The 20,472-nt window shown below is 37.2% G+C and overlaps 3 protein-coding genes across 3 annotated transcripts; 2 read left to right on the top strand and 1 right to left on the bottom strand.

Moving 5' to 3' along the window:
- Positions 1 to 4,619: 4,619 nt before the first annotated feature.
- Positions 4,620 to 9,178, top strand: AGG2 (G-protein gamma subunit 2). Its single transcript, XM_086231962.1, has 4 exons — positions 4,620 to 5,255; positions 8,427 to 8,479; positions 8,580 to 8,624; positions 8,708 to 9,178. Exons 1-4 carry the CDS (start codon positions 5,118 to 5,120, stop codon positions 8,790 to 8,792), a joined length of 321 nt encoding a protein of 106 aa, XP_086088088.1. The 5' UTR covers positions 4,620 to 5,117; the 3' UTR covers positions 8,793 to 9,178.
- A 103-nt stretch (positions 9,179 to 9,281) lies between these two features.
- On the bottom strand, positions 9,282 to 11,871 carry ARFC1 (ADP-ribosylation factor C1). The gene is made up of 3 exons (XM_086231961.1): positions 11,637 to 11,871; positions 11,184 to 11,408; positions 9,282 to 9,899 (listed from the first exon to the last, which is right to left on the bottom strand). Exons 2-3 carry the CDS (start codon positions 11,373 to 11,375, stop codon positions 9,540 to 9,542), a joined length of 552 nt encoding a protein of 183 aa, XP_086088087.1. The 5' UTR covers positions 11,376 to 11,408; positions 11,637 to 11,871; the 3' UTR covers positions 9,282 to 9,539.
- A 2,499-nt stretch (positions 11,872 to 14,370) lies between these two features.
- On the top strand, positions 14,371 to 18,317 carry PKP-ALPHA (Pyruvate kinase family protein). Its single transcript, XM_086231958.1, has 6 exons — positions 14,371 to 15,042; positions 15,178 to 15,268; positions 15,354 to 15,547; positions 15,735 to 15,856; positions 16,198 to 16,676; positions 17,509 to 18,317. Exons 1-6 carry the CDS (start codon positions 14,458 to 14,460, stop codon positions 17,808 to 17,810), a joined length of 1,773 nt encoding a protein of 590 aa, XP_086088084.1. The 5' UTR covers positions 14,371 to 14,457; the 3' UTR covers positions 17,811 to 18,317.
- Positions 18,318 to 20,472: the final 2,155 nt, after the last annotated feature.

The following is a 20,472-nucleotide window of genomic DNA, read 5'->3' as shown; positions in this document are numbered from 1 at the left end:
ACGGAAATTACTATCAAAATACGGAAATTTTGAATGAAATTTTACCATATGTTCATTTAACATATTATCTACTAAATTGATAAAAAAACATTGAATAAATCAAATTATATAGTAGGTTTTATGTGATGTAAGGTGAATATAATGCGCGCTGGAGTAAATAGTGTTAAATAAAATTAGTATAATAAATAAACAAAATTAGTATATTATTTATACTGTAAAATTTAATTATACACTAAAATCTAAACCCTAATACTCTATATACCCTAATACTCTTTATACTCTATAATCTATACATTAAACCTTATATACTCTATATTACTCTATATTTTTTAGGATATTAGGTTTTAAGCTCTTTAGGATATTTTTAATTATTTTTTTTATATAGAAATGTATTAAAGTTTAAGGTTTAAAATAATTAAAAGAAATCTCAAACCTTTTTTTCTTCTTTCCAATTGCCCAACGGCCCCAAACCCCCCCTCATTTTTTTTTTCTTACTTTTTTTCCCCGTGCCTCTCTCTTCAGTCTTTTTTTTATTTTTTATCTTTCCTTCCTTTTTTCTCGTGTCTCTTACTTAGCCAAGCTTTGTCTTTACTAAGTGTAACAACCCAAATTTTGGCTTATGCTAATTTTGTTACTTAAATTTTTCAAATTTGTTTTAAGGTTTGCTTAAAGGAATTAGAAATTTCTTTAAATTTATTTTAACTAACTTAGACCTTTGGTTGTGGTTCTAGAGTTTCGTTGTGTGGAAATTAATTTTAGAAAATGAAAATTCAAGAATTTGACGATTATTATTTTTTTCAGAATTAAATTATAAGAGTAGGATTTTTCATAATTTTTTTGAAAGCAATTTGACTATTTTGAGGTTATAGGAAATTAGTACTCATCAATACGAGTTCGTAGAATTTTTCGGTGAATTATTTGGAGTCTCGAACTATTTTTGGTGAATTTCTGAAGTTGAAGAAAATATAAAATATGAAAATTTCGATAATTTCGATAAATTTCGGTAAATTTCGATAAATTTTGAAAATTTCGGCGAAATTTTTCCGAAAAATTATTAAACATGTGTTTCGATTTCGACACTCTAAAAAAACAAAATTTTCGACAAAATTTCACCGAAAATTTCGAAATTTAATTCCTTGGGTGAGAGTTTAATTTTGTTAAATTCGAAGATCTAAATTTTTTATTCGCGTTTATCTTCAAAGGTCAGTATCAATAAAGTCAATAAATAGTCATCATTTTAGATTTAAATAATATTATAATCACTTTAGATAGTGTTACATATAAAGCCACTTTATATAGTATCACAACACTATCTAAATAGTGATGCAGCCGGTTCATCATCTCAAATTTTTTTACATTTTTATTGAATTCAATTTTTTGGTCGATAAAATGGTGCCACGTTGATCCGATTAAAGGGTATTTTGGTCTAAAAAGTAAAAAAAATAATAATAACAGCTTTGGAGGTGAGAGTTAAAAAAGTAATTCTAGTACTAAAGGAGGTTATTTCACAAAACTTTCAAAAGAAACAACTACGTACTGTTCACAAGCTACACAACAATTGCCCTTAACAACTACGTACTGTTCACAAAGCTACATAACAATTGGCCCACCAGGGCCAGTGGGTGGTGGCGGCGGCGCTGGTGGTGGTATAATCTCGGGCCCCGGTGGCCTCGGAGGCACGACATCCGGTGGCTGTGGCGGCAACACATCCGGGTTTGGAAGCGGGTTGTCAGGAAAAGGGGGTGGAATATCCGGAACAGGAGGTGGGTACAAGGGAGGCACTGGAAAATCCGGAGCCGGGTTCGGGCCCGGGTCAAGTGGGGGTGGGTAAGTGGTCACTTCGGGTGGAGTAGTGGTTATTGGGTCAATATCCGGAGCGGTGGAAATTCCTGGCACCTCAGAAGGGATAGAAGGCTGATCATAACCCGGGACTGTGGGAGAAAACTCGGGTGGGCTCCGGGTCGGGTACTGATCGGGCGGGTCGGGAAATTGTCCATGGGCTAGCATCTGAGGAGAGGGACATATGGTCTTGTTGATTGACAGATATGGAGTGGTAGTTCTTGTTGTTAAAGTTGCAGTGGTGAATGAACAAAACGGCAGCGTTCTTTTTATAAGGGCGGATGAGATTGCAGAGACGGACGACATGGTTTTGTCTAAGCAAAATGAGAAGTTTTGGGTTTACAGAGAATCAAAGAGGGGAGTGAAGTTTACGTATTGACGTAAACGTTGAAGAGAAGGTTGCATGTGGGTGACACGTGGTGTAGGTGGCAGTGGGATCGAGTTGACACCTGTGTGTTGCAGTGACAACATATTAGAATTCTATTTCTGTGTGTCAGCTTCATTTTGGAATCAACACGTACTACTGCAAACACCTGGTCTTGCTCCATCGGTCTCTTTTGTATATCATGGTATTAATAATTTAATATATACAGATATATAATCAAAAAGAGTATATTATTTAAATGAATACTCAAATTAATTCTAAGATGAGCAAATATAATAAAAAAGAGTTCGTATATCATGTTGCCAAGAACAAAATATGTCCTTCAAGTATATGCTTGCCAGGAAGGTACTCGTCATTCCAATCTCTAGCCATACCTTCCACAGTTCCATCCCATCATGAGTTGGATCATCATATCCTGTGTTTATTCTAAAATTACATCGTTCTAGGATTTTCTTTTTTTAAGGATTCATTACTTTTATTAGAGCCTCACAACAACCTTCTAATGTGCTCGAAAGAATAAGGAATTGGTTTTTTTAACTTACGTGACACTTTATCATTGAGCCTCTAGTGTTCAAACGCCTCTCATGATGTTTAGACACTCATCCAAAATATGGTGTGCGACTACATCTTCAGCTGCATAATTGCAACTGCACAATTAAATTTCCTAAATCATTCCAAAACATATCTTCACACACCTACATCACTTATAATAATCTAGAAAATATCATTGTAATCAATTTTAACTACTTTTTAGTAGTTGTGCATCTGCCTTTGTAACTAGTCACTTGACGAAAATTGAAAAAGCTCTGAATCTTCGTTCTTAAAGTTATAGTTATGCATGCAATCTTCTCCTCTGATTGATCTTAAAGTTATGAAATCAATTCTATTTTTTTGGATAATTTTAAAAGTTATCAAGTCTTAAAGAGTTTTCAATATGAACTTTAGATGTTAAATTTGAAATCCAAAACGTCTCACTGTCAAATGAATGTGATCATGATTCTACTATATATTGTGCAGCAATCATAGAGAAAGGAATATGGTGACAGACAAATTTGGGCTCGCAATCTATTGGGTTGACTTCTTTCGTCGAGGACTTGATAGGGGTTGGTACGCTTCGAATTGCTGATTTGCTGCTTAGTTGATTGTTTTCTTTTTCCTTGATCGTTAGCCCCTATTCTCACAAAAAAAAAAAAAAGTTTGATTCTTAAATCTCAAAACGATTTTGTTTTCAACATAATTACATTATCAACACAAAACAATCACCATAAAACTTCCTCATATGTTGAAATAGAATTAGGAGGGATACTAGTTGTTTTTTCCTATGAGCCTTATTTTTACTTCTGTTCATTTTGTGATATAGACTCATAAGTCATTATTGGAATTGCTCATTTTCTAAATCACCATTTAAAGATCATATCTCCAAAAATTAATCAAATTTAAAATTATTTAATTATCTCTAATTATTATCAAATAAATAAATAATTGTGGTAACAATTATATTTATTATATATTTATTTATTTATTTATTAGTAGAAAAAGTTGAATTTTATTACTGAAAAAGATGGGTTACACCGTTACATGATACATAGATTGAATACAATCTATAAGCCATACATGGTCATCCTCTAACCTTGAACATACCACGCTCTTTCAACACAAGACAAGCAATCCTTTACACTATAAAAACTCAAGAGATTAGCTAGAGCCCTAATGGTCTGATATCTTCTGCCAAATAGTTAAGCATTAAGTATGCTTGAAGAAAGCCTAGCTCCACGATAAAAGACAAATAACATGCATCTACAGCAAGTTGCACATCATGTTTGATTGCTGAGAAATTATAAACAATAAACCCTTTAATCTCCAATTGATAATGTAGTTTATCAAATTATAGCGTACCTTAATCATTACATGTTTGTCTATTTATTTAATAACAATTAGATGATTAAACGAATTTTCAATTTGGTTAAATTATTTACAAACATGACTTTAAAGGGTGGTCTAAAAAAATAATTTGAACCACGAAACTACATTGTGCAATAAACATAAGAAAAAAAAAGACAAAAAAATAAAAACACACAAAGGATAAAACAACGAAGCATTCCTCAAAGAGGAGGATGTTGAGTAAACAGAGTATTCACTAAAATTTGATTCGCGTGAAAAGGAAAAGAAGGAAGTACTAGAGTAAGAGAGTGACAAAAAGCGTACCACACCACACCACCCCAATCATTTCACTACCTTAGCCCTTAGGTCCTTTCCCTTGTATCTTTCTTTCTAGAACACTAAAAAATTTGATAATTGATTTAGAATTTTGTCCTGACTGACTGAGCCCACGGTTCCATGCGCGCACACATCCACAGTTACTGGGTGAAAAAAACTAAAAAAGCGTGAGAGACATCTCGCGTGGGGCTGCACACCCAGTCACACAAGTAGATAACACAGTAGTAGTAGGAATCGGAATCCAGATGGACTCTTTGGACTCTAAACAAAGAGAGAAGGGAAAGTCTGAAAGAGAGACACAAAAAGACAGAAATTTGGAAACCAAAAGCAAACCAGCTTTCATCCAACACAACACAACACTACCAACCAAACACACAAGAAAGAAAGAATCTTTCTTTCTTGGCTCCTCCTGTCGTTCCCTTTAACAAAAGTTCTTACTATAAAACAGCCAAACCCACAAAAACCCAATTACACAGATCCGTCGCTTTGCAAAAGGGCTTTGCGTTTTTGGTCTGAAACAGCTTGTGGGGTCCATGAAGATTTCTGGGTCGTCCTTAGTTTTCACTCTAATGGCCTAGCTGCGATGATCAATCTGTTTCTTTGTCGTATAAGCTGGTTTTGCAACTGAGTGAAGAAGCTGTCAAGGTTGGTCTTTTTGGTGGTTTCTGTGATAAAGATGCAATCGGATGGTGGGTCTGAATCCGTGAGCCCCACAACCCAGAGGCTACAGTCTTTTTCAGCCGCTGATACCAGAGGGAAGCATCGGATACAGGCCGAGCTCAAACGGCTCGAGCAAGAATCTAGATTCTTAGAGGTCAGTGATTCTTTTTCTTTGTTTTGATGTTGGGAATTGAGTCCGTTGATGTGTTTATGCATAAAAAGCTGAATTTTGATTGTTATGATTGTTACATTTCATATCTGATTGGATGCATGTTGTCAATGAGATAATCTAAATACTGGGTTTAAAATTTTGAATTCAATTAGCTGGTTGGCTTTGTATGGTCATCGAATTTTCTGTTTGTTTTGAGTTTGAAGGTTCAAAGTGTGAGTGATGGAATGCACAATAGGAAGTGGATTCAAAAAATAAATTTATTAGAATTGTTAACTGTGTTGAAATGGTCGGGTTTGGTTATACCAGATTGTGATTGTTTTATATATCATTGGGTTTGGTTTCCTTATTTTATATACAATGTGAGAGTTTGGGAAGTTCTATGTTGACCCTTTTGAGTGTATTCTCAGCTTTGCTTATCTTGACCATGTGCCCATCTTATTCACTGTTAGCCAAAATTTATGAGGGTTGTTGTTTTATTAAATGTCAGTGTCCTATGGGAATGGTTTTTAGGAATTGAATTTGGGTGCTTTGCTTTGCCCTTGTAACCATATCTTTTCAAACCTTTAGAATTTTTGGAATTATTAATCACTTAGTTTATTTAGTTCCAATTAACATGTAGCTTTGCACTTGGACATAATTTGATTGCCTTCTTGTTTGTTATAGTTTATTATCCAATGTGCAGAAGAGCAATTTGATTTGCAGTAGATAGGTAATAATGGAAGTAGTTGGTCCAGGACTTTTTGGTGTTTAATTGTGTTGCTTTGAGTGAGTAATGTCTCCTGTGATGCAACTGATTAGTTTTGTTGTTGATGAAAGCAGGATGATTTTCACAGCTTAGATGTGTAGCCATGTAGGCAGCATTTAGTTTTAAATGCTTCTTTTTAACTAATGAGAAGTGAGTCATTGATTTTCACACACATATTATGTACTTTGAAACTTTTATTTTCCCCTTTCTGAAAATGCTATGTTCAACTTTTGGGTACTTTTTAATTTAACAGTGAAGCGGTAATGCTGATAGGGTATAATGAGCATTGCATTGGAATTCATTCTATATTATCTTTTCTTAAAAGGGGAAAAAGGACTTGAATTTACGCAATAGTTTTTCATAGAATCATGGTAAAGAAGATGGAAGAACATTTATTGTTGGTTAGTGGCTTTAAATTTTGGAAACACCAAGTAATCTAGTACTACTCGAGACATCTTTCAATACGAGGGTAACCCCATGAGCTTTAATTTGTTTGTTGAGACTCATATTAAAATAATTTCCAAATGCTCATCATATTATTAGTTGACCCTCCCATGCCTATTCATTTTTTGTAACTGATCAAATTCTGAACATTTTGAATTCCGTAGCTGACTAAATACTTGAGTTATGGTTTGTCGAATAATTATATATGAGGTGATCAGTGAGTGAACAACACTTTTTCCAAAGAAAGTCAGAAAGACCCAGTAGGTGCAGTAGGGTATCCTTTTGCCTGTGTTTGTTTTCATCAAGATTCATTTAGGCACCAAACTCTGAGGATAGTGTTCCTGATGATTGCTTTATTTTCAAATGCTGTGCAAAGCATGTTTGTTTTTTCTGTCTTCAAGTTGCTCCTTGAAGACAAAAGTCCATTAAGTTGAAAAGGTCACCAGGGGTATTGCTGAAGATAAGTGCAAATAAGGTTACAAAATTACAAATATACACTGTATTGTGAAAAAGGTGTGACCTATCAAATTGTTGATAACTGAAAATTAGAAAGAAAAAAGAAAATGGAACTGATGACGGAGTGAGTAAGTACATTCCTGTTGGGGCTTTTTGACCTCTTGGGAACTTTAACTTTTAAAACCACCCCCCATTCCCCCTCGTAGGAGCAACTGCATATATGGGTGCGATCAATGATGTGGACTGGAACTTAAAATTGTTAGCATTTGGGTACTATATAACATTATTTTTTTCAGCACAACCTTGTTGATTGAATCAATTAGCTCGACCTACATAGCGAAGCAATTTTGTGTTGATTCATTGTTGACCCCGCTAGAAGCAAACATAATGAAATGTGCTTCTATTACCACCCAAAATTGCTCACTCGACCCCCTCTGAAAAAGAGAGTTTAGTTACAATTTTATCTTTCTCAAAAATTATCCAAAAAGGCAACTCCATATACTCTTTCTTGGTAAGCAAAGGTTATAGATGCTTGAGGTTTGTGATTCACTTTTCCACCAATGGTGTAGGGCACCTTGGTCCTTGAGGAGAGAGAGGCATATGATGCCTTTTTCATGAAAAAGTTGGATGTCATGTACTCTTGCCATTGCTTTTATAGCACAGAGTGGTCAGTAACTTAGTTTATATGAGGGTGGAGAGAGAACCTAAATTTTTTTGCATAACCTTTTATCTTTTAAGTTTGAAATGTGTTCTTGTGCATCAGTGTGTGAACATTGTTACTTTTGGAACTAATTGGCTTCTCAAATGTTTCTATAATACATCTTAGCAATTTCCATAATCAAGATTTGTCTCTCCTGAAGAAAACTATCTGATACTACCACCCACAGCATGTTTCCATCACACACATGATCAAGCATCTAGTGGCATGTTTCAGCTTCCCATGATCCAGAACTTATATGAACTTTCTATTTTTATGTGTAAAAAGATTTCTAGAACACAGTGCAGGTTGGTTTCAAATACCGGCACAGCATTTGGGTCAGTGCCAGGAAAAAGAAAAGGAAGAGTTAGTTTTCATTGTTTGTTTCCGAGATTTTGTTTTCATTTCCAGATAATTACTTTCAGTGGATCTTTTTTTTTTAACAAAATTTTCTTAGTCCTCAACAGTGTCCTTGGGTCAACTTTTCTGTCTTCTTATGATTTTGAGTTTTTTAAATCATGCCCCAAGTATGTTTGTGCTTCCAGTGTTTGCTAACTTATAATTCCTGATGCTATCCATTAGCTTTCTTCTAGCTCTCTTTGTGCCAAACTCATAAGCAGCAAACCCTCATCCATAGCAGGTTGAACATGGGACTGTCACCTTTGAAAGAGGGAGAGAATCCATTGATAAACAAAGGCATTCCTAGTTGTATATACAATTAGGAAATTTTGGAGCTCCATAATGGTTATTGCTTTATAATGGAAATTTAAGACTACTGAATGGATTTTATTCATTTTATTCGTCTGCGCAGGAAGAACTGGAACAACTTGAAAAGATAGAGAAGGCCTCAACTGCATGCAAGGAGTAAGGAAGATACTTGAGTATTTGTCTATTTGATTTTTATCCAGACACCTAGTTTTGACTACAATCAATTTGTTAACTGAATTTTGTTTTTTTACTCCAGAATACTGAGTAGTGTAGAAACAAGGCCCGATCCACTACTCCCAATGTAACACCTCTATTCTAAATCTCTGCACTGTTTCTTAAATTTGCCATCCTTCTCTGATGATGTTATTTACTTTGAACTGACAGAACCCATGGCCCCCTTAATCCATTGTGGGATAGATGGTTTGAAGGCCCCCAAGACTCAAAAGGTTGCAGATGTTGGATACTTTGATAATCATTGCCAGTACCTGGCTTCCATTATCATTTGTTCACAGAGGCTTCAATTCAGACGTTTCACAAATATGGATTATTACTGTTATTGGAGATGCTGGATACTGTGATGATCATAGCTAGTTCCTGGTTTTCATTATCATTTTATTCACAGAGGCTTCAATTCAGACATTTCACAGATTTAGATTATTTTTGTTATTGGCAAATGTATCCCTAAATGCTTCATTGTGCAGATGACAATTTTATGACTACTTTCATTGGCGAGCCTTTAATCAAAGGCATCATTGTGCAGAGTGTAACAATTTTTCAATTAAAATGGTTCAGTGTACTGGCAGAGTATAACAATTTTCCAGGCCTATCATATTGTATAATGAAATTTTTAACCATTCAGAATGTAAATATTTGAAGCATTTGAAATTAGAAACTATTTACACATTTGCTCAGAAAAAGACATCATTTTTAGGGTTCTTTTTTTCTAGCTTGCAAGGAATTTAATTGCACTGGCAGAGCAACAATTTTCAAGGCATATCATATTGTTTAATGAAGTTCTTCCATTCAGAATGTAAATATTTGAAGCATTTGAAATTGGAAACAATCTACAAATTTGCTCAGAAATAGCTTGCAAGAACCTTTTTTGGCGTTTTTTTTTTTTTCTAGCTTGCAAGGAGTTTGATGATACACATCTGAGGCTTTTACATCACTCAGACTTGAAACCCAAATATATATAAAATCTCTTCTCTGACCCTCTTCAACTAGGGGCTTTCCCAGTAACCCGCTGAGCAATCCATCCTAGACCGTCATACAACCCATCTCCAGTGAGGGCACAGCAGGCTTGAATGTGCCAGTCATGATTCTTAATGCTGTGAAGAGAAAGCGTATCAGTGATCTCAGCTGGGGTCATGGCATCCTTGAGGTCTTGTTTATTTGCAAAAACGAGTACGACCGAATGTTGGAGATCCTCATGTCCCAACAACCTGAAGAGTTCATCCTTCATAATGGAAATCCTGGCCCTATCTGTGCTGTCTATTACCGCAATGATAGCATGAGTTCCACGATAATATGTTGCCCACGAAGTCCTCAGTCTTTCTTGCCCACCAAGATCCCAAACCTGTCATTAACATGATTGGCAGGTACCATCTTTAGCTCTTATCATCTAACAATAAATAAACCTAAATACGATACAATTCCTTCACAGAGAGAATGAAATGAAAAAGAAAAGAAAAGAAAATTGTGAGCACAACCGGAATTGCTTGACTGAAGTAAAGGTATAAAACAACCGAAATGCAGTAGTTCAAAAATTTCCGTGTGTTCAAAAGACAAATATTCATACCCAGACCAACAATGTCTATATACATGAAGCAGGGCAAGTATCTTCTAAGTACAACATTCAATTTCATTTCTACACTTCTGATCATCAACACTAAGTCATAATTACATGCTCAGTTGGCAAGTAATGTTAAAGTTTCATGCTTCACGTAGTGTTAGATGCATCTCTCAACAATTACTTCATATTGTTCCTTGATCTGTTAATGCAGCAAAGTTCATAAATATGGTGAATCACAATGTATTCAAAATTGCATAGAGGACAATGCAATATGCCCTGTCCAAAAGTATATCCCTCCAAAATCACAAACTCAAATCTATGCAATTCTATACACATGGTTCCAGTAAGTAAAACAAGTAGTTAATATAGCTAATCAATCTTGAACCTTTAGATCTCTTTCTATGGTTAAGATTTTAGCTGTCTTAATCCTGACTATTGAAGTGTTTTAACGCAACACCTAACGGTGTAAGATTGGTTACTTATTTTACTAGAGCCCTAGCTCTTTCCCTATATATAGGGAAATGTTCTCTTGCCAGCCAGCTTGACATGTGATGTTGCCAAACAGTCAATCAGGATCATTAATCATGTGGATTGTTGTTTTAACATGCAGTGCCAGATTCACAGTCAAACACAAAGGGCAAAAGACTCGTGCTGTCATGTCGTGAATCTCCCAATATAGCATCAATAATATTAACAACAGCAACTTTACCCAAAGATTTCATCCCCTTAATGCTCACAGATTCCCAAATTAACCAAAGAATTCATTGGAATGTGTTTGCTGGGTGGGATTAATGACTACATCAGGATTAGCTACCCTAAACAGAGGCATTTCCATGGACAGGGTTATCAATAGCTGTGTGGGAAAAGCAGGTGATAAGAGGGAGAGTAACAGATACACCTAGATGCTCACTTTGTCATTATCAACCCCAATAAACACATTAAAGAGAACCCCCTTGACCAATAGTAACATGGATATGTTTAACATCACAAACTTGAATCGAGAAACACATCGAAAAACAGGTAACTAACCAGTAACAAAAGCAAAAAATAAAGAGATGGTTATGGTACCTCGAAGCGAATGTTCTTGTAGACAAGCTCTTCGACGTTGCTGCCTACAGTTGGGTTGGTAGTGACAACCTCCCCCAAGTGTAATTTGTAAAGGGTAGTGGTCTTCCCAGCATTGTCCAACCCAACTACCACTATCTTATACTCTTTTGCAGGGAACAACATGAACCAAAACCTCGAAATGAATGCCCCCATCTTCTATCTTCAACCCAAAAATCAAAACTTTACCTAAAAGACCCAAAATTCATAAAAAACAAATCTTACCCAGTAAATTTGAAATCAAATAGCAGCCAAAAATTAAAAACATACATACATATGAGTTGTAAATAATTGAATCAAGATCGAGCAATCAGTAGTCAAGAATTAATTAATTCACGTGGATTCGATCCTAAATTAGCAGATCCATGAACAAATTTTTTTCAAGAATTACAAAGTGGGAAGGGAAAATGATCGAACCTGGATTCGGATATCAGCGGAAGGGTGAAGTTGATCTTCGGATGGTTGGGGATGCAAGGGATTGGGGCCAGAGAAACCCTAAATTTAATTTGGATTTAGAAGACAAGTTTGGGGTTTCAGAAATTAGAATTCAGAGGTTGCTTTGCTGCAATCTCATGAATGATGGGATGCTTGTGTTTGTGTGATGGTAATAAAGAAAGAAAGCGTATTGTATTGAGTTGTAATTCGTTGAAGAGGTGTTGGAGGCCAGTAGGCCACTGAGAGCCATTTTGGCCCGGGCCATATGACTCTTAGCTGATGACGTGTACCTGCTGATTTATTTATCCTTTTTTCTTTAATTATGTTTTTTAATAGATAAATTTTAATTAATAACTCCTTTTAATTCCCCATGAACAATTTTAACCCCCTAGCCGCAAATTTTAATTTTATGACCTTTTTGCATTTTGTCAGACCAAAATACCCTTATACAAATAACATGTGGTGACTAGACAGTCTCTGTGGCGACCATGTGGCTAATCGAGTTACTGTAGCAGCCAAACCTTCCTCTATCTTCTTCCTGCAACAATCATAGAGAGCGACCTTCATCACCGACCAACGCCCATCATTTCCTCTCTCTATCTCTCTTCCATTCTCTCTCAAACCAAATCTGGAAAAGAAAAAAAATTCGAAAACCCAGATTTGGGTTTTTCTTTAAATGGGCTGAGAGGGAAGGGGAGAGACAGAGAAAAAGAGACAAAGATGAGATGTCGGTGGATGATGGTGGTGGGCACTGGTCAGCTACCCATCATCTTCTCTCCCAACCCAAATCTGAAAAAAAAAAAAAAAAAAAAATTTGAAAACTCAAATCTGGTGGAATGTGCTATAGCAAGATCTGGTTGAATTTGTGGTCGCCACATGGTAGAATATGTTATAACCATGTAGTGACCACAAATCAACAAGATCTGAGTTTTTTAGAGAAAAACTCATTTAGAGGGTATTGCTAGGAGACGTGGGTTTTTTTTTTTTTTTTTCCATTGGATTTTGCTGAGTTTGCTGCATTTGCTGGGTTTGCTGCATCTACTGGGTTTGCTGCTGCATCTGCTGGGTTTACTATAGTGGCGGGGGATGGAGGCACCGATGGCTGGGACGACGAGTGGTGTGGCGACGATGAGATAGTGGTTGGCTAGGGAGGAAGGAAGAGGCAGTTGTTGGCTGGGGAAGAGAAAGGAAATTACAAAAAAAAAAAACTACAGTAAAAAAAAGGGTTTTATATGGAGGGTATTATGGATATTTTACAAACAAAAGGGTTATACAAAAAAAATTTGAGACTAGGGGTCAAAATAGTTCATGGAGTATTAAAAGGGATTGTTGATTAAAATTTTTCTTTTTAATACAAGATGAATTGTACTTTATACTTACCTTATGATTAAGGCAGTGGTTGTATCATAGAGTTTTCTACATGATAAATTGAACTTGAGGCTGACATTATGACTTAAGGCTATACTAAACCTTAAAAGGACTTTCTTTTTGGCCTAGATTGGTGTCTGGCTAGGTGGTGTTAAGAATTATGGATCAAATCCGGTCACATTAGATAAATGATTGTCCAAGTTGTATGAGTGAGTTTATCGGACTTGTTATCACCTATGTTGAACTTAAATAATTAAGTTAAGGATAATATCGTTGCAATCTCAAGACCGAAAGACGTGTACTCCTAACAGTTGTTTGTTGTCATTGATTTTACCAGTTAGTGTTCTTAAGAAAGAAAAATGATATCATCACAAAAAATATAAGTACTATACTAAATTTATTTTGGCCAACATACTAGGACTTATAAATGATAAAAATGTTACAAATATGTGAGAAAGTAAGTATATGCTAAAGAGTCTTCGATAATCAAATGAGTGAGAAATTCCCCTTTGAAAGATGGAGTGTGGAACTTGTAAAATGAACATTGGTTAGGAAGAGTTGGCAGTTAATGGTTAGGAAGCTATTGAATATGTGTTTGATCCCATGTTCCAAGTTGGTGAGAGTGGGCCATCATTGTAGTTACTTTTAGAGTGTAGGAGATATGCCCAGAGTTGAAAGCCTTACCCTGTAGCTTGTGGCTTGTGGATCTTGAGAGTGTGGGTAAGGCTTTCAACTAGGGGCATATCCCCAACAATATCTTAGGAAGTTAGGATGTTGCGAGCCTTAATGGAGCCTATAGACACTTAGGCTTACGACCTTTTGGTCAACAATTTTTAGATAGGGAGTGTTTTTAACAATAATTGGTTATTTTATGACCAAGCAATTTTCAATTATTGGTATTTATTTTTAAAATATGTAAAAAAAGCTTTAAATGCGATTATTCAATTTTCATATAAAAAATAAATTAACCATCTTATGAATGATCTCTATTAAGAAAATGATTCACAGAAGTCCCCTTAGATTAGGTAGGTCTGTTACTCTGTTCTGATGATTATTTGGCTTTAAATAAAATAATAATGAAATTAATAAGAAATCTAAATCCAAATACTTGTCAATCTAATCTTCCATTAGAGACGTCAAAAACAAACACATCTCCTACGATGCGAATCACTATCAATTTCCCGGCAGAAACATATATAGGCGGTGGAAAGCAAGTAGAAAACGCATCCAGTCCATCCACGTGTCCAAATGAGCCTCCGCCACGTCACCGAAAGACTTCACACTAGAAACTGTAGCGGATCTTATATATCTTCCAGCCGTTTTTGGAGTTGGGAGACACCTCCAAAGCTGAAAGCTGTTGTCTTGGGTAACTCCGCCCCTCACTCCTTCTAAAGCCCCAAAGCGCTCTGTCCGTGAGCGTACATTCCCGGTCACCATGTCTCAGTCTGTGCAGCTCTTGACCCCATCCAACTTAACCATCCCCAAACACCATTCCTCCTCCTCCTCCTCCTCCTCCTTCAAGTCCTCTTTCCTCACCACCTACAACCGCCGGTTCCCGGTCACCACCGGAACGACGTCGTTTCCAACGCTCTCAATCAAAGCCTCCTCTTCCAACTCAGATCGCGAACCTTCCGTTCTCGTCTCCGACAATGGCACCTCCTCCTCGGGGGTACTATCCCCTGCTCCGCAGGACTACGCCAGCTCCTCCATCGAGGTCGATGCCGTCACCGAGACCGAGCTCAGAGAGAACGGCTTCCGGAGCACGCGCCGCACCAAGCTCGTCTGCACCATCGGCCCCGCCACCTGCGGCTTCGACCAGCTCGAGTCCCTCGCCGTCGGCGGCATGAACGTCGCGCGCATCAACATGTGCCACGGCACGCGCGACTGGCACCGCGCCGTCATCGACCGCGTCCGCAGGCTCAACGAGGACAAGGGCTACGCCGTCGCCATCATGATGGACACCGAAGGCAGCGAGATTCACATGGGGGATCTCGGCGGCGCTTCTTCGGTCAAAGCCGAGGTCAGCAGTCAGTCCGTCGCCAAATTCAATTCAATTCAATTCTCTCTCAGTCACTGAATCAAACACTTTGTGTGCATGTGTATATGTTTTCATGCGGCTTATTGATTACTGCTTAGCTTAATTTGGTATGTGTAGGATGGTGAGATATGGACTTTTAGTGTCAGAGCTTTCGGTTCTACTCTCCCAGAGTGCACCATCAATGTCAATTATGATGGTTTTGCTGAAGGTATTTAACTAAATTACCAATATTTTTTCGCAGTCTTTTTTAATTTTGTCATTGAAATGATGGAATTGAATGTAATATGATGTAGATGTGAAAGTGGGGGATGAACTGCTTGTGGATGGTGGGATGGTGAGGTTTGAGGTGATTGAGAAGATTGGTCCAGATGTTAAGTGCCGATGTACCGATCCCGGGTTGTTGCTGCCTCGGGCTAATTTGACTTTCTGGAGGGATGGGAGTCTAGTCCGAGAACGCAATGCCATGCTTCCCACGATTTCTTCTAAGGTTGTTCATTCTTTTCCTTCTCTTAGATTTACATTTGTGCTGAATTTGAATGCATGTCAGCGATGACATGCATTGGGATTGCTAAAATCATGACCGCATGTTCATTTACTTGTTTTTTCTGTGGAAGTATTTTGCAAGTGTCAAGACTTGTCTTTTGGTCTCATACTCAAGCTTTCAATGTATTCAGGATTGGTTGGACATTGATTTTGGGATTGCGGAGGGTGTTGATTTTATTGCTGTATCTTTTGTCAAATCTGCCGAAGTGATTAATCATCTCAAAAGCTATATTGCTGCACGATCTCGGGATAGGTAAGTATTTAAACCCTGTTTGACTTAATACTATGGACTGCTCCTTGCTGGTTCTCTTATTGTTAAGAGATTTTGATATGTTTTCACCTACTATGTGCATTTGATCATGTATCTGTAGGGCTTGTGGTTGGTGAAATTTCTCTGAATGTGTTGGTTGTGAAATTCAGTTTAATTCAATTATTTAAGTTAATATAACTAACTGCCACTTGAATTAGAGCTTCTGAGATTAATATCATTCCTTTTGTTTATTTTTGTTTTATTTTAATTGCTGTCTTTATACCCAAGATGGTCAACATGTGTTGCTCATTTAAGCTGATTAGATTTTTATCATGTTGATGCAGCGATATTTCTGTCATTGCAAAGATAGAGAGTATTGACTCTCTAAAGAACTTGGAAGAGATCATTCTAGCATCAGATGGAGCAATGGTAGCAAGAGGAGATCTCGGTGCCCAGATACCATTGGAACAGGTCCCATCAGCCCAGCAAAAGATTGTTCAAGTTTGTCGGCAGCTAAATAAGCCAGTTATTGTTGCTTCTCAACTACTCGAATCTATGATTGAATATCCTACACCCACTAGAGCCGAGGTGGCTGATGTTTCTGAAGCAGTGAGGCAGCGAGCTGATGCTTTGATGCTTTCTGGTGAGTCGGCTATGGGCCAGTTCCCAGAGAAGTCATTGGCTGTTCTCAGAAGTGTTAGTCTGAGGATAGAGAGGTGGTGGAGAGAAGAGAAACATCATGAAGCTATGGAACTCCCAGCTGTTGGATCTTCATTTTCAGACAGTATATCAGAGGAGATTTGCATTTCTGCTGCCAAGATGGGTAAGCATTCTTTGATTGATATATGTTAATAGTTTCAGTAAATATGTTTCTAAATGAGCTAAGCTCAGTAGTCAGCACATATCCATGCATTACGTATTTAATTGTTCTATGGTATGGAACTCCCTGGGTTGCATATATCACTATAAAGTAAATACAGCAGATCTGCACTGAGAGTCTTGATATAAGAAGTTCCTGTATTCTGCTTGGATGGATTTCTCACCAGGATTTCCAATGAGTGTCATATAAATCTGTTGGTCTAAGTAACTAACAGAAATGTTGAGATGATCACCTAAAATCATTTGAATATAGTTTATCAGTTGATTGCCAGATTATTACATCTTGATTATATATTTCCAAAATGTTTTCCTCCTTCTTGCACGTCTTCATTTAATATCCTTTCCTCTTGTAGTAACTTATTTTGTGGTGCATACTGGCTCTTTGGATGAGATTATGAGTCCAATATTGCATGTGTTCAGGAATGGCGTTACTTGTTTTGTTCTAAAGTCTATATACTTATGTTTTCTTTCCTTCAGAAAGACTCTTGAAGAATTGGTTACTATGGGATTGGAATAGAGGACCTCTTTTAGTATGCTAATCTGGATATTGCATCCACAATTTAGGGTTTACTTTACTGAATAAATTTCCGTATAATGTTGATGTGTGCCCTTTTTTCCCCCCAATTAAGGGTTTCTTATCATTTTTCTCTAATTGCCTCACCCATATCTTAGCCCTCCCTCCAAAAAAAAAAAAAAATAAATAAATAAATCTCGTCATTGTTTTTGTTGCATGCGAAGTTGTGAACCATATCTTGATGTGAATTGTGATTTTGCAGCTAATAATTTAGAAGTAGATGCTCTTTTCGTCTACACAAAGACAGGCCACATGGCATCTCTCCTTTCTCGCTGCCGGCCTGACTGCCCAATCTTTGCTTTTACTAACACAACATCTGTGCGGAGGCGTCTCAACCTACAGTGGGGTCTGATACCATTTCGTGTGAGTTTCTCTGATGATATGGAAAGCAATCTTAATAAAACCTTCTCGCTGCTCAAGGCCAGGAATTTGATCAAATCAGGTGACCTTGTCATTGCTGTCTCGGACGTATTGCAGTCCATCCAGGTTATGAATGTTCCTTGAAAACTGGATTTCATTTAGATTGCAAGCATTTTCTTGATCCTTCTTGATTGTGTCATCTATCAAACTGCATTGCTGTCAGTTCTACAATTTGGTTTTCGGTGGAAAGAAACGGGAGGGTAATCCAGAGATAATTCAATTTTCCTGTATTGACCTCCCTGGGACCCTGCTTCGAAACCACCATAGATTTATGCCACTTGAGCTGCCTGGTTTGTTGACGATAGCATTTTGTGTCATTAATTTGCTTAGTGTTAGGGTGTTAGGGAGAACTGTATCTTTTTGTTTTCTTGGTGCTAAGAGAACTGTATCTTTTAAAGGCAAAGATGTTTTATGTTCTTTTTTTTGGTCAATAATGTTTTATGTTCATTACACAAATAATTTACCCTTTGTGTCTTATTCAACTTAAGATATCTGTTTTGATATGTTTCTGAAATTGAATCAAGCATGATCAACAATGATGGAACCATTTTCAAATTACTGTTTAATGCTACCCTGTGTATTCTTAAGTCACTCTTATCCTCCCCCTTGCTGAAGCTTAGAACTTCTTGGAGTATTCAGGCAGTTGTCATTTGAAAAACTTAATGGTGCAATTTGGTGCGTTTGCTATTTTATTAAAAATAGCAAATTACAAATAAATCAAGAAAATATTTATAAATTTCAAAATGGTCAAAATACAATTTGGGTTTTCATAATGATCACATGTAAATATTTGCAAATTACATAATAGTCAATGGGTCCGGCCCAAATTGGGTGGCCCTATACTATTCCTAGTGTTAAATTATTATCATGCCCTTCAAAAATATTTTGACTCAAATTCACACAGTCATTTAGTCTAAAAACGGTAACTGTGTGATAGTTTTTAATTAAAAAATGGTAATTGTGTGATAGTTATTAATTAAAAAATAGTAATTGTGTGACAATTATCAATTAAAAAACATAAATATGTAATTGTGTGACAGTTACCGATTAAAAAACGGTTACTGAGTGACAATTACCAATTTAAAAAGGGTAAATATGTAAAAGTTACTATTTAAAAAAAGTATTTGGTTGTTATTGATTTATATCTAATTTTTAAAATTAGACATATGTAGCACAGTGACAAGATTTATAAATTCTTTTTTGTTTTTTTCCGGTTGTTAATTCACATAATTTCTCTTAGTTTCATTGTGGTCAATAGTACTATTATGGTATTTTGAAAAAATTCATTGACTAATTTGTAATATTGAAAATATTTATTGGTTTGTTTATAATTAGCCCTAAAAACTATTAAAAACTGTTTTAAATACTTGTCTTCCTTATTTCATCCATAAATGCCATTAATGAAAACAAAAAACAGTTTCCGGAAAGGATTGTAAACTCTTTCCATTTCTTTTCTTTTTATATTTTCGTTCCCTAAAATTATTAAGGTGATTATTCCTGAGGATTAAAAGTTGGGGGGGAGGGGGGGGGGGGGCGCTATTCAGACCACCCAAAACCACTAAGTTGACCACCCTCACAAATTTTTGCCCATTTTGCCCATAAACTCATTTCTCCAATTTTGGTCGGCTACCCCTCCCTGCCGCCAGCGCAACCCCACCCCCTCCCCACCGCCAGCGTGACCCCACCCCTCTCCTTCGCCGATCGACCCCACCCCTCCCCATCGTCAGCGCAACCTACCCACCCCGATCTCCTTTCTCTCTCTCTCTCTCTTTCTCTTCGCTCTCTCTGCCTCTCTCCCTCACTAGACCACCATGGGTGGCCGGTGCGACCCCCGATCTGGAGGTTTATGGGGTTGCGCCAGCCACCCATGGTGGTCTAGTGAATGAGGGAGGCAGAGAGAGAAGGGAGATTGGGGGTGGATGGGGGTCGCGCTGTGCCAGCAATGGGGAGGGGTAGGGTCAACCGGCGATGTGAAGGGTGGGGTTGCGCCGGCCACCCATGGTGGTCCGGTGAGGGAGGGAGGCAGAGATATGGAAGAGAGAGGTAGGGTCGACCGACGAAGGGGAGGGGTGGGGTCGCGTTAGCGACGGGGAAGGGTGGCCGGCCAAAATTGGAGAAATGGGTTTAGGGGCAAAATGGGCAAAATTTGTAAGGGTGGTCAACTTAGTAGTTTTGGAGGATCTGAATAGCCCCCTTGAAAGTTTGATACAGAAGTAGATATGTAGGTCAAATGCTTTGGAAACCATTGCTACATTGGTTATAAGTTAATAACCAAGTGAGGGAGTTTTGTATTCAGAAACACAATTGGCCCAACTCCGAGGGCCCAGTAAGACTATTACAGATTAATCAACCTAGATGACAACACCAACACCACAAGGCCCAAGTCATGGTAGCATGGCCTATGGGATGGGATTTACTTCTTTATCTTTTGTTTGAGGATTCGATATTTATTTTTTTATTTTTTGTTCTAGGAGGAGAGAGGATTCGAACTTATTGGGGAGAGATGTCATTAAAGTAATAGTTAGTTTGTCAGGATTGGATATGCTTAGCCATCACAATCTGTGCAAAGTTTTCTTTCTTACAAGTTACAATAGTGTTTCATTAGAACTTCCCATATGGTTGGTCCCACATATATGCTCAACAATACCTGAGCAATAATGATAACAGAAATATGTAAGTAATGCAATAGTTAGTACTTTTTTCACCCCTATTTCTTGGGACTTGATTAGTCTGAGGAGGATTTTGG

This window comes from Dryas octopetala, chromosome 2, assembly GCF_963921425.1.
Source record: "Dryas octopetala chromosome 2, drDryOcto1.1, whole genome shotgun sequence".
Lineage (NCBI taxonomy): Eukaryota > Viridiplantae > Streptophyta > Magnoliopsida > Rosales > Rosaceae > Dryas > Dryas octopetala.
Note: the sequence above shows the minus strand (reverse complement) of the source record. Positions and strands in the feature narration are given on the sequence as shown.

Excerpts from the sequence above, each read along its gene's own strand:
- AGG2 (XM_086231962.1), top strand. The coding sequence starts at position 5,118 with ATGCAATCGGATGGTGGGTCTGAATCCGTGAGCCCCACAACCCAGAGG. Across the intron at positions 8,480-8,579 it reads GCCTCAACTGCATGCAAGGA|AATACTGAGTAGTGTAGAAA; the intron begins GTAAGGAAGATA and ends TTTTTACTCCAG. Across the intron at positions 8,625-8,707 it reads CCCGATCCACTACTCCCAAT|AACCCATGGCCCCCTTAATC; the intron begins GTAACACCTCTA and ends TTGAACTGACAG.
- ARFC1 (XM_086231961.1), bottom strand. The coding sequence starts at position 11,375 with ATGGGGGCATTCATTTCGAGGTTTTGGTTCATGTTGTTCCCTGCAAAA. Across the intron at positions 9,900-11,183 it reads ACAAGAACATTCGCTTCGAG|GTTTGGGATCTTGGTGGGCA; the intron begins GTACCATAACCA and ends TGTTAATGACAG.
- PKP-ALPHA (XM_086231958.1), top strand. The coding sequence starts at position 14,458 with ATGTCTCAGTCTGTGCAGCTCTTGACCCCATCCAACTTAACCATCCCC. Across the intron at positions 15,269-15,353 it reads TTATGATGGTTTTGCTGAAG|ATGTGAAAGTGGGGGATGAA; the intron begins GTATTTAACTAA and ends AATATGATGTAG. Across the intron at positions 15,548-15,734 it reads TTCCCACGATTTCTTCTAAG|GATTGGTTGGACATTGATTT; the intron begins GTTGTTCATTCT and ends CAATGTATTCAG.